General features: G+C 42.8%; 1 protein-coding gene across 3 annotated transcripts in view; it reads right to left on the reverse strand.

The window, feature by feature from the left end:
- Window positions 1-13,580, reverse strand: part of MDH1B (malate dehydrogenase 1B) — a 32,199-nt gene that overhangs the window by 12,434 nt on the left and 6,185 nt on the right. For 2 of the 3 annotated variants that reach the window (XM_069574490.1, XM_069574489.1), the window contains exons 3-7: window positions 10,654-10,788; window positions 10,323-10,465; window positions 8,229-8,725; window positions 3,095-3,236; window positions 1,570-1,733 (exon numbers count right to left, since the gene is read on the reverse strand). In XM_069574490.1, coding sequence (XP_069430591.1) covers window positions 1,570-1,733; window positions 3,095-3,236; window positions 8,229-8,725; window positions 10,323-10,465; window positions 10,654-10,788 — 1,081 coding nt within the window. The remainder of the gene's footprint in view (window positions 1-1,569; window positions 1,734-3,094; window positions 3,237-8,228; window positions 8,726-10,322; window positions 10,466-10,653; window positions 10,789-13,580) is intronic. The other variant, XM_069574488.1, reaches the window with a different exon arrangement.

The following is a 13,580-nucleotide window of genomic DNA, read 5'->3' on the forward strand; positions in this document are numbered from 1 at the left end:
CCATGTGGAATCTTAGTTCCCTGACTAGGGTTCAAACCCATGCCCCCTGCAATGGAAGCATGGAGTACTAACCACTTCTCTAATTACACCAGGGACTTCCTAATTAAACTTTTTACAAAAAAAAAAGGTGAGGTTTTAAATGCCTAATTCACTAAAAAGGTAACACAGTGATTTGAATTCACATGATGGGTTAGTGCACTTTCACTTTAATTGAACAAGACTCTTTGAGCGTCTACCCATGAAGGAGCAACAAGAAGACCCAGCCAAGGCCCTGCCCTCAGAGTGAAAGTGAAGTCGCTCAGTCGTGTCCGACTCTTTGCGACCCCATGGACTGCAGCCTCCCAGGCTCCTCCATCCATGGGATTTTCCAGGCAAGAGTACTGGAGTGGGTTGCCATTTCCTTCTCCAGGGATCTTCCCAACTCAGGGATTGAACCCGGGTCTCCCGCACCGCGGGCAGATGCTATACTCTCTAAGCCACCAGGGAAGATGAACTCTAATGGAGAGGACATATGAGGCTAAGAGCCCATCCATAAAGGCAGGCTGTGATATCCTCTCTGATAGAGGAACACATGCTATGTGAGTACAGAAAGACAGACATGAATTCAGACTAGCAGGATTTGGGGAGACTTCCTTGAGCTGCACCATAGTCACTGAAACAATGGGAAGAATCACGGTTCCATTAGTAACATAAAGGATACAAGAGGTGGATCACATCGGGGAGCAAGACAATAGGTTTAATTTGGTGTATGTCAGTTTGAAGTGACAACATGACATCCAGCTGGCAATGTTTGACAGGGCAGGGCTCAGCAGTGAGACCTAGGCCTGGAGCTTTGGGAATGAATGGGCTTTGCTCAGGGAGAATGGAAAGCTGTAAGGTAAGAGATACTCTAGGTAGAGCCTACGCTCGAGGTAGGGCATCAGCTATTCTTTCTTTCCTATATTTTAAACACAGAAGTGCTCTGTATAGTTTTTAGTGGATTAAAGTAGTAAGGATATAAAAATATATACCCATCTTTTGCGGATGGAGAGCAAGCTTTCCACATTCCTGTTGCTGCCTGGTACCCAAAGAGCTGTGCCCTTTTTATCTTGCATCTGTGTCTTTGCTCCTGCGGCTCCTGCACCCAGGTGATTTTCCCATACTTGTCTGTCAGGGAAATATGACTCACACTTGCAGGTGACACTTCTGAAGTGTCCCCTCCTTTATGATGCCTGTCTTGATTCTTCCTGCTGCCTACTGAAAACTGAGCTTGCTTTCCCTTCCTCAGCTGGGAAACAGTGAGAAAAACTCAACGGAATGATTTCATTGACATATGTGACTCTCCTTTTCTCTGCTGTGAGTTTCCTAAAAGGCAGAAGCCAGGCCTTCTCCCTGTGTGTGTTCCCAGCACATACACACGAACTACTGTGGCATTGCTGAATGGACGAGTGTGCATGATTATGGAATCGTGAACATTCAGATAGCTCACAGAACCTGGAAAGAGGTAGACAGGCGAGGACACAAAAGTAGGAGCACAAGGCATACACTGAGGTGTTTAGTCATCGTAAGATATGAAAAAACCAGATTTACCTTCGCTCAATACCCCTAGAGACACAATCTCCCCAGGGGGTGAGCCATGGCACCAGTATTTCAGCGTAGTGGCTATACTGTGTGCAGCTAACATGCCTCCAAATTGTCTTCCTGTGGCGGTCAGCGTTTTAAGACTTGCCACAAACTCTCTGTTTACCCAATCCCTGTGAGGACAGAAGGAAACCATTTTACAATGGAGAAAGGACTAGGAATGAAAAAGAACGGTCCCTGGGTCAGTGCATCTAAACACAAGAAATCACCTCCACAAAACAGAAATATGACTTCCTGAATCCCTCTTCAAACTTCTTCAGTCCCATAAAGAGTCAAGTAATGAAACAGGGCAGAAAGGAGGCCTAAAGCTTTAAACTAAAACCATGATAAAATGAATATGAACACAGAAGAAGGGCCAAAGCCTGCAAGAGCAGTTTCATCACAAACAATGGATTCTACGTAGAGGCTACTGGAGCCAGGGGTACCTTTCATTTTAAATAAAGTATAATGAAATGCTGACTTCCTCATATTGGGAAGTAAGGAATTCTTAAGCTTTTCTAATCTGAAGTTTAAAAACTCAGGGAATAGTCCGGCTGGACTAGAACAAGCCTGAGAAGGCCGTCCCTGCTGAGCCAGTGCAACAGCTCCAGGAGATGCTGGCCCCGCCAGGGAGCCATTCAGTGGAACCGCAGGAACTGTACTCCAAGAAGGTGGAGGACACAAAAGGACACAGCTTCTAGGCATGGGTGAAGGAAGGGAAGGGAAGAAAGGGGTGATGAAATGCATGTGCTACAACATGCAAGTACTGCATGTGGAAAGTACTGCGAAGTTTAGAAAAAAGTTCCAAATGCGTCCCTCCCTCTACTTCTTCCCATACTCTTTTTGTGATGGTGGTGCTGACTGTGACAGGCACAGTTCTGAGGGCCTTGCCTGTCTTAATCCATTTCATCTTTTCAGGAACTCTGTAAGGCCTGTACTCTGTTACCGTTTCCAGTTGGCCCACGGAAAAATCGGGGCACAGAGACACTAAGTTACTTCTCTAAAGTCACACAGCTAACAAATGACTGGATGAGAATTCCAACCCAGGCGGCTTGCCTCCACAGACAAGGCTTCTTAGTGCGTCTCAATTCTGTCTCTCCTGAGACTGAGCACCCAGCTTGGCCTGGACCTGCCCACCAGAATTCCTAATTCTCGAAATTCCTGATTCTCTAAATCAACTAGTTTTGATTTGAACACATATCTCTGCCTTTGCTTTAGCAATAACATTAATGGAATATGTGAACCACTTTAAGGATGATCTGAAATATAAAAATTCATAATTCCAAAATCAAATAAATTGGAAGTGGAGTCTGACTGGTTGAAATTCTGTGGAATTTTCTTTACTTCTTCAATAGAAAGCGTAAATGAGGCTGAGTGTGAACAATGTCAGGTTATTTTTGTACACAGATTTCTAAGATGATTTTTAAAAGATTATAACAATTATTATATGTTTATTCAATCTTGTTAAAATACTTCACTTAAAGAGATACCATACCGATCAAAAAGCAGGCTTAAAACAGGGCGTGAATAGTGCGGAGGTCCCCAAATAGCGCTCTCATATCTGTAAACCTTGGCTTTTCTCAGATCAACATAGTTATTTCCACTAATATTACCCCAAATGATCACATCTTTGATGCCTGTGAAGAAATGAAAATTTAAAAATACTATAACATAAAAAATGGCCTGCAGCCTTTCTGTTTGTGTGCTTGTTTTACAATTGGTCTTCTAAAAACAGACAAATTTACGCTCCCTAAAACTCTGCAAATGATATGGATCATCTCCTTAATCACCAGGGTTTGGCCATTCTTGTTGTGGGTGGTGTGGGCATATGACTGAACTCAGGAGACACTGAAATGCTCCCTGAGTGAAACTGCTACTGAAAATGAAACCCCTGCTGTGGTCCTAACGTCACCACTCTGCTTGCCATGAAGAGCATTTTTTTTTTTTAATATCTGCTTTGATTCTGACAGTGAGTCCTTGATTCTAGACTAGAATGAAAATTTGGGCAAGTCACTTAACTCCCCGCATGGCGTTCATTTCCTGCAATATGTGGGTGTTGAAATAAGAGGATCCCCGAGGAACATCTTAATCCACAGAGTTACTGAATCAGCTTGTATGTGGGAGGTACTTTTAGATGGGAGGCTCAGAAGAAAACAAATCAGCCCAAATTCCTGCAATATTCTGGGGGTGGAGGGGAGTGAGTGAGAAAATAACTACTAAAAACATGATACGTACTTCGAAGAAAAAGAAGAGGATGCAGTTAGAGAGAAATGGGGATTGGCCTTTAATACGATTCTAGTAATTGTGGATTTTTTACAAATGTATCCAAGGGGAAAGAAGGCATTATTGATTTATCAACTTATTTGCTTAAAAACTTAATTTCTTAAATTCCACACCACTTTCTAGTATGGTGATAGAATTCTTCCCTGTTCTGTATGAGCTAAGTTTGCTGTTGGCTTCAAGTAACAGAATATCCTTCTGACTTAGCTTAACTGGAAGTTCACTTTTCTCAAATAATAAGTCGAGGTAGGCAGTGACACTGGTGTTTGTTCAGCAGCTCAAAGATGTTACTGTCTTGGCCTTCCCCTCATGGTCCAAAAATGGCTCCAGCAGTTTCAGCTACCACACTCTTACAGAGTTGTGTTCAAAGGCAGGCAGTAGGAAAAAAGGATTTTTCTTGTAAGCTTTAAGGCCCTTTATGGTTCTAAATGCCTTAAGTTATGCTAGAGAACATTATAGTGGACATCTGCTTTTTTCCTCCTAACATCTCTATTTTTTTTTTTTCTTTAACTGCATACAGGTTTTTATTTAAGGTACCCTTACCCAATTTCAGCCCATTTGGTTTGGGTAAAGCTGTTCTCATACCTCAAGTCTATCAATGGGTACGAGACCTAGATTCCAGATTTCTGATCACAACAGTTGATCTGATCTCCTGTTCTGATCACGAGAGTTGAACAGATCTCCTGATCTCTGATCAGGAGACGGGCACATGGTCCAAGATTGAAGGCAAAAGAAGAAGAGGGTGGCAGAGGATGAGATGGTTGGATAGCATCACGGATTCAATGGACATGAACTTGGGCAAACTCTGGCAGACAGTGAGGGACAGGGAAGCCTGGTGTGCTATAGTCCAGGGGGTTGCAAAGACTCAGACACAACTTAGCTACTGGACAACAACACATGGTCCAAGCATAGCCAATGAGAAAATATTCTGCTAGATTTTATACAAAGAATTAAGAGAGTTTTTTTTTGTTTGTTTGTTTGTTTTGTTTTTTGTGCTCCACAGGGTTGTTGAACAATGATGCCAGGGGCCATTTTGCCACTTTTTAGAGAAAGTCAGTCTGAGAATCAGACCAAAGTGACAGAAAGCAGAGCTGAGTGATGAGCCAAGTGAGAACACAACCCAGGCTTGACATCATCATTTGAATTCCAGCATCTGGCTACACCTGAAATAAGAACTATCCCTGCACTCTTATGTCAGAAAACACTCTCTGTCTGACTTCTGTCTCTTTGAGTGGACTTTCTGTCACTTGTACAAAGTGAAAAGCAGAGGAGAAAAGAAGAGATATACCCATTTGAATGCAGAGTTCCAAAGAATAGCAAGGAGAGATAAGAAAGCCTTCCTCAGTGATCAGTGCAAAGCAATAGAGGAAAACAATAGAATGGGAAAGACTAGAGATCTCTTCAAGAAAATTAGAGATACCAAGAGAGCATTTCATGCAAAGATGGGCACAAAAAAGGACAGATATGGTATGGACCTAAGAGAAGAAGAAGATATTAAGAAGAGGTGGCAAGAATGCACAGAACTATACAAAAAAGATCTCATGACATGGATAATCACAATGGTATGACCACTCACCTAGAGCCAGATATCCTGGAATGCCAAGTCAAGTGGGCCTTGGAAAGCATCACTATGAACATAGCTAGTGGAGGTGATGGAATTCCAGTTGAGCTGTTTCAAATCCTGAAAGATGATGCTGTGAAAGTGCTGCCCTCAATATGTCAGCAAATTTGGAAAACTCAGCAGTGGCCACAGGACTGGAAAAGGTCAGTTTTCATTCCAATTCCAAAGAAAGGCAATGCCAAAGAATGCTCAAACTACTGCACAATTGCACTCATCTCACACACTAGTAAAAATACTCAAAATTCTCCAAGCCAGGCTTCAACAGTACGTGAACTGTGAATTTCCATATGTTCAAACTGGTTTTAGAAAAGGCAGAGGAACCAGAGATCAAATTGCCAACATCTGCTGGATCATCAAAAAAGCAAGAGAGTTCCAGAAAAAAAATCTATTTCTGCTTTATTGACTATGCCAAAGCCTTTGACTGTGTGGATCACAACAAACTGTGGAAAATTCTGAAAGAACTGGGAATACCAGACCACCTGACCTGCCTTTTAAGAAGCCTGTATGCAGGTCAGGAAGCAACAGTTAGAACCAGGCATGAACAACAGACTGGTTCCAAATTGGGAAAGGAGTACATCAAGGCTATATACTGTCACCCTGCTTATTTAACTTATATGCAGAGTACATCATGAGAAATGCTGGGCTAGATGAAGCACAAGCTGGAATCAAGATTGCCGGGAGAAATATCAATAATGTCAGATATAGAGATGACACCACCCTTATGGCAGAAAGTGAAGAACTAAAGAGCCTCTTGATGAAAGTGAACGAAGAGAGTGAAAAAGCTGGCTTAAAACTCAAGATTCAGAAAACTCAGATCATGGCATCTGGTCCCATCACTTCATGGCAAATAGATAGGAAACAGTGGAAACAGTGGCAGACTTCATTTTGGGGGGCTCCAAAGTCACTGCAGATGGTGACTGTAGCCATGATTAAAAGATGCTTGTTCCTTGGAAGAAAAGTTATGCTGAACCTAGAGAGCATATTGAAAAGCAGAGACATTACTTTGCCAACAAAGGTCCACCTAGTCAAGGATATGGTTTTTCCAGTGGTCATGTATGGATGTGAGAGTTGGACTGTATAGAAAGCTGAGCACCGAAGAATTGATGCTTTTGAACTGTGGTGTTCGAGAAGCCTCTTGAGAGTCCCTTGGACTGCAAGGAGGTCCAACCAGTCCATTCTGAAGGAGATAAGTCCCGAGTGTTCATCTGAAGGAATGATGTTGAAGCTGAAACTCCAATACTTTGGCCACCTGATGCGAAGAACTGACTCACTGGAAAAGACCCTGATGCTAGGAAAGACTTGAAGGCAGGAGAAGGGGGCGACAGAGGATGAGATGGCTGGATGGCATCACTGACTCAACAGACATGAGTTTGGGTGAACTCCCAGAGTTGGTGATGGACAGGGAGGCCTGGTGTGCTACAGTTTATGGGGTCACAAAGAGTCAGACACAACTCAGTGACTGAACTGAACTGTATGGAAAACATCCCAAGTAAGCGTCCCAATACACTAGGTCTGAGAAACAGGTTTTTGTGTGACTGAACTCAAGGAAAATTCTGAAAATGTTCGCTACCTTCTTGGCATCTGAATTTTCCTGAAATGATTCTCCAAGAAGGCTCACCTAGTTCACATCACTTTAACTGTCACTGCCAGCTTCCTCCCTACCACTCCCCTTCAACTGCTGTCCCTCTATCATTTCCCTTTCTTTGTCCCAACTGGTCTCCATTTTTTTTTTCCTTTTCTACTTCTCCTGTGCTCCCTTTAAACACAATTCATCTTCTGACTGTCTCATCCTCTTATGATTCTCGAGTCTACCAGCCCAAACATTACTAGGAACAGAAACTGATGAGATAGCATATCCTCTTAACAAGTTTACTATCCTTACCAACCATTACCATGTGCCAGGCACTCCTCCAAGCCCTTTTGAAATGATATCTCTTTGAGTCTTGACATCAATTCTACGAGGTAGGTGGTACTCATATCCTGATTTTACAGGTGAGGAAGTTAAGTACAGTAAGGTTAAGCGATTGCCCTAAGTCACATAGCTGGGAAGTGGGGTAGGACCATTTTAACAGAGCTCTGAATACCTTTTAAAAAACACTGATGACTGTAGATAACTATTCTTATGGGGGAAAAAAACTGAATATTAAGCTTCAAATTACTACTTGAAAAAAATAGGAATCTTATTATTTAAATATTTGTTTCTTAATTTTTATAATGATGTTAAAAGATCAGCTAGTCATAAAAGCTAAGGAGATCAAACCAGTCAATCCTAAAGGAAATCAACCCTGAATATTCACTGGAAGGACTGATGCTAAAGCTGAAGTTCCAATACTTTGGCCACCTGATGCGAAGAGGTGACTCATTGGAAAAGACCCTGATGCTGGGAAAGATTGAGGACAAGAGGAGAAGGGGGTGACAGAAGATGAGATGGTTGGACGGCATCACTGACTCAATGGACATGAAAGTGAGAAAACTCAAGGAGATAGTGATGGACAGAGAAGCCTGCATTTCATGGGGTCACAAAAGAGCTGGACACAACTGAACGACTGAACAACAACAATTAAGATGTTTGCACAGTGCTGAAATCACACAATCAGAAATTCTTGGCGTCTGCTCCATACTTTCTAGTTCAGATATCCTGACTGATTTTAGAAGGGACAGGTTCTTCCTGGAACCTGCTGCTGTGATATCTGTTAAAAACTAGACATGGAAACTTGAGCTCACTCACATGAGGGAGTAATTTTCAGTTTCCTGGCCAGTGCTGCCTTCGCTTGGCCTTCCACACCCAAGGCCACCGCGATAATATTGTGGGCAAAGGTTGGGGCGTATTTCATAAGCAACGCTGTTTTGAGATTCACAAAGGTTTTCCCTCCCACAATAATTTTGGCAAAATTATGAGCATTTTTCTCAATCAAGGATCCGTAGAGCTGACACAGAGGAGCTCTGCTGCGAATGCAGTCTTCCAGACTGTATATCTCCTTGTCCATGTGGTCATCCAGGATGATGATCACGTGGGCCCCGTGGAAGGCCTCTTCCACTTGGGTGCAGATGGACACACTCTGGAGGTAGGGTGACGCCAGATCCTCAGCCTCTTGTTTGTGGCTTATGAGTTTTTCTTCTGTGTGCTTACTGTCAAATAGGTTTATGCTGATTTCCATTTGTGGTCCAAACACTTCGCCACTTGTCAAGATGGGAATTAGATGGTAGCAGGCAAGAGATGATGCACTAATACAAATGGAAAACCAGATTATGAATGGTTAAACCTTCGGCTCCTTTCCAGGCTCTATTCTCAATAGGTATTTTTATGCATGTGCGTTAATACTTGATCAGTATCTTAACTGACATACACAGCTGCACAGATATTTTTAAGGCTAGGAATCAAAAGTAAAACAAAAATTTCTCACTGCTAACTTCTTGTTTTGGTTATCGGAAAACAGTCCCAAGGTAAGAAGTGTACTTGTTTATAAGGCTTCTCCAATTAAACAGAATAGGCAGAAAGCAAAATTTAAAAGAGCTGTCATGTTACTGTAATTTCATGTTTGAAAGTGTGAAAGTGTTATTCGTTCAGCTGAACACAGGCAAGGTGTCATGTACCTGTACTCACAATTCAGCCAGTATTTGAGTACTCTATAGCTTGGCTGATAATGAGAGCCCTAACAACCTCATTATCGTTAGGGGACTCAGGAATACACCTGGGCACTTTTGGTTTTCATTCTGGCATCTGTACCATTTTAATCCTTTAAAAATATCTAAAGCAGATGAAATATTAAATCTGGGTGTTTGGTTCATGTATGGTTATTACATCATTTTCAGTTATTTTAGCATTTGGAATATTTCATAATAAATAATTTTTCAGCTGAGCCTGCATATTAGGATACACACATAAGCAGTAAGAAGGGCAGTGTGAGAGACAGATTAAGAGGTGAGGAAAGGAAAGGGAGAGGGAGAGATGCGGTAAGATGGACAGCAAAAGAGGCAAAGAGAGATACAGTGCAGAGAAAGAGAGGAAAAGCACTGACAAACATTGCATGCGTCCACCCAGCACTGAGAGCGAGAGTGATGAAAGTGAGAAAGAGAAAAAGAAAGAAGGGGCGGGAGTGAGAGGAGGGGAGGTTACAGAGAATGAGCGCATCAGGAAGACCCAAGGATGAGGACGATGAGGACGGCGCTAGCACGTGTGGGAGAGGAAGAAGGCAGCAGTCAGGAAGATGGGGGGCGGGGGAGGAAGGAAGCAAGGGGAAGGGAAGGGTGGTATGGGGACAGACAGTATAAGACACACAAAGAGAGGGCAGGAGGGCTGGAGACAGTTATGCAAAGTAAATATCTTTGCTATAAAGCTGCTCTTAGATTCAGTATATATGTGCATTACATGCATATTGCGTACACATTAAAACTATATGTAGTCTAGAACTCATGGTGGTGATTTAGTCGCTGAATTATGTCCGACTCTGTGTAACCCCATGGACTGTAGCCCACCAGGCTTCTCTGTCCACGGGATTCTCCAGGCAAGAATACTGGAGTGGGTAGCCATTTCCTCCTCCAAGGGATCTTCCCGACTCAGGGATCACACCCAGGTCTCCTGCATTGCAGGCAGATTCTTTATGGACTGAGCCACCGGGAAAGTTCTAGAACTCATATATGGGGCTATATTAGGTGATATATATGCATATACGTATACTGTGTATCTATAGTAGTCTTATAACTACATACAAATCTCAAACGACATTCAGATATGCTTCCATCATGTAATTAATTCCACATTATTTTTCCTTTCTAAACATAAAAAGCCAGTCTCACAAATCCTGGGATTTGATGGTCCCACCTGGTAATCCAGACCTGCAAGGGGTTAACAAGACCTTTCAGGGATTCCTCCTCCAGCTCTTTTTCTATATGTGTCCCCAGGTTTTCTTGAGCAATGCTCTTCATCAACTCAGTCGTCATGCTAGAGGTGACACCATAGTAAAGCTAAATATTGGCAAAGAAAAAAAATCAACACCAGGATAGCTAACAATGGCTATAATGGAAAGTTCTTGTTTCAAACCCAAATAGAGTAAAAAGAGAGCTGAGAGAATACCTTATAAAGAAAGACATTTGAAAAATACAATAATAAATCAATAATATTTTAGAGAGATAAGTCAACTTAATTTTTATACCTGGGCATGTTCTAAGAACTCGTTATATCCTCCCAAAAGCAAACCCTTTCCTCCACGATCCAATAGCTCTCTCCAGATGATAGGGGACTTGTTGTGACTCCACCTATTCTTTTTGCACAAATCTTTCAGCCACTCCTATGGAATGATATTGTCCATGAGAAGTCATACATTGCATCTGTCTTGGAATTCAATTCAGGAGTTCACACAGTAAAATTGTAGTTTTTTTTTTTTACCACCTCTGTGTATATATAATAAAATTTAGATATCTTTAAACTGTAAAATACAAATATAGAAATAGTGATGAGTTAAGTAACAAATTAGTCAAGTAAGAAAGAACATTCTTCAAATTCATCGACCAAATAAGGGTATTGAACGTTGCTCTCTTTCCTGAGCAGACCTGAAGTGCAAGTGTTTAGCTTAAAATAGAAGCCAAATTTTCTGACTCAAATGGTCTTTTGTATGAGCTATCTCTGGTCTTAAGGCCACATAAACTTGATATGGCTTTCCAAATATGTGAGTATAGTTTATATTTTTTAGACTGAATTAATGAGCTAAAATTATCTGGGGATTTCTGATAATATTTACTGAGGAAAAAGTTTAAATCATCATTATCTGGTTTGCACACACTAGGCCATCAACACCTGCAGAGAGAAAGAGCACAACATTGCTATGGGTATAAACTATGTGGCAACATTCTTGCCTTTGGAGGTGTGCATAATGAGGCTACCTACCTACAAACAACATCTTAGAAATCAATTTTCCTTGTTGACGTTTTCACCATGATGAGTCCCCCACGGTCCCTCCAGCTGCAACCTAGGCTCACCAGTGAAGTACTGGTAATCTGGAAGAAAGGGACTCTACCTCAAAGGGCTTCAGCAGCAGGCAGGGTATGGGGATGTCCTGGCAGGAGCTGGGAGAGTATGTACAGAACTGGTCCCCGAGGGAGCTGAATCAGGAGGGGAACAGAAACCTGGATGAGAGAGTTTGTCAGAGTGAGTCACTCTTCTATGAAGGAGTGCACCCTGACAAAGGTGCACTCAGAAGAGTGTGTAACACGCTGCTTAGGACGGTTCTTCAAAGCTTTGAGGAAAGGATGAAACAAAACGGAAATGCCAGAACTGTCAGGAACGACCATGGAAGAAGGGATGAAAAAGCTTAGAAAAAAATGGGCTCGTTACAGTGGATGTGTTACAATGGAGGGCTGGCAACTCACTAGCCCACTGTGTCCTCTGGAAGGGCCTGGAGGACACTACATTCACCAGAGTGACAAGGAATGCAGCCGTGAGAAGGGTCTCAGCATCACTGAGAAGCCCCGTGTGGCTTCATTTCTGGGCCACGGTTGTTAAAGGTCATGCTGTTATAAAAGAGCTGGACCCCCTAGAAACTGGGATAATAGAATCCTGAAATAAAAGAAGACAGGGGGCAGTGCCCAGCAGAGGACGTCTACTGTGAAAGAAGCACTAAGCAACCCCAGCAGTAAGAAAACTTAGACAGCTGAAGGCACAATGGAGACATGAAAAAGTTATGCAACGGCCCAAGAAAACAAGTTATCACTCAACAGAGCTAACACAGCCATTGCTATTGCCATTAATGCTGATTTCTTGTTAATGGCACTATCCCTCAAAGACTACAACCAGCCTCTTGGTGGCAAACTGATTACACGGGATCCCTCTTCCCTGGAAAGAGAAGTGATTCATCTCGATTTTAATCAACATATATTCTGGGTAGAGAACTGCCTTTATTGCTTATAAGACTTTGGCTAGCACCCTGTTCAACACTTTTGAAAATGTTTAACCTGAGTTTGGGTAAGCTCCGGTAATTGGTGATGGACAGGGAAGCCTAGCGTGCTGCAGTCCATGGGGTCACAGAGTCGGACATGACTGAGTGACTGAATTGAACCTACCACATGGTTCCGGCTTAACATCACTTTGAACCAAGAAGCCCACTGCAAAGGAAAGGATGTATGGCTTTGGGCACGTAACCAGGGGGTCCACTAGCCCTGTCATGTATGGTACCATCTAGCAGTGCGATTAGGGGATGGAACAGCCCACCGAAGGTGCAGGCACCAGCTGAGAGACTGATACCTGCACACCTTGGTAGCAGCTTGCTCAGTTTTTTTGGCAAATGGACAAGCACAGCAGTCACATCCTGAAAAAGGAATTGAGACGAGGGCTTGGGCCGCTAAGGATACAGGTCTAAGTCACCATACCTACTAAGTCACCTGCATCTGCAGAGGGTGAGGGGGCTCCACCAAGGATAGAAGAGGAGAAATGTGAGGAGTGTCAGTTATGGTACTGAAAAGATGTGTAGTGGAGGCTGCTGCTGCTGCTGTAGTGGAGGCTACTGTCATTTAACTAAACTTTGACAGAGGACGAGATGGTTGGATGGTATCACCGACTCAATGGACAAAAGTCTGAGCAAACTCAGGGAGACAGTGAAGGATGGGGAGCCTGCTGTGTTGCAGTTCCTGGGGTCGCAATGATTCAGAAATGACTTAGCGACTGAACAACAACAATTTCTTATAAAGTTAACCAGAATTCTGGAAAAGCTGTTCCAACATAGTGTGAAACTTACTATATGGAGCATGTGGATCCAAAAGGCACAACTGTTGAACTAGCAAATCCTGTCACATGTCGTCCCTATTCCTCCTTCGTGACCAAGGCACTCATGCCCTCTGCCACCCGGTATATTGACTACTGATGTTTCAGTGCTGAGTATCTCTCTGGAAATTGATCTCAACCAAAGGATGTTCCTTTGCCTAAGGTTAAGTCTGTTCCCCAGAGCAGCCCACATCAAGTGACTGTTAGCTGTCGGAGAATAGAAACCTGGCCTGCTTGCTGATTTTGGGGGTTATCTTTGAAGGGTCATACCAGCTTTAGAGTTCCCTCTAAAGGGCCAGCTGAGCTCCCTGTCAGTGCTGTGCATGC

This window comes from Ovis canadensis, chromosome 2 (genome assembly GCF_042477335.2).
Source record: "Ovis canadensis isolate MfBH-ARS-UI-01 breed Bighorn chromosome 2, ARS-UI_OviCan_v2, whole genome shotgun sequence".
Lineage (NCBI taxonomy): Eukaryota > Metazoa > Chordata > Mammalia > Artiodactyla > Bovidae > Ovis > Ovis canadensis.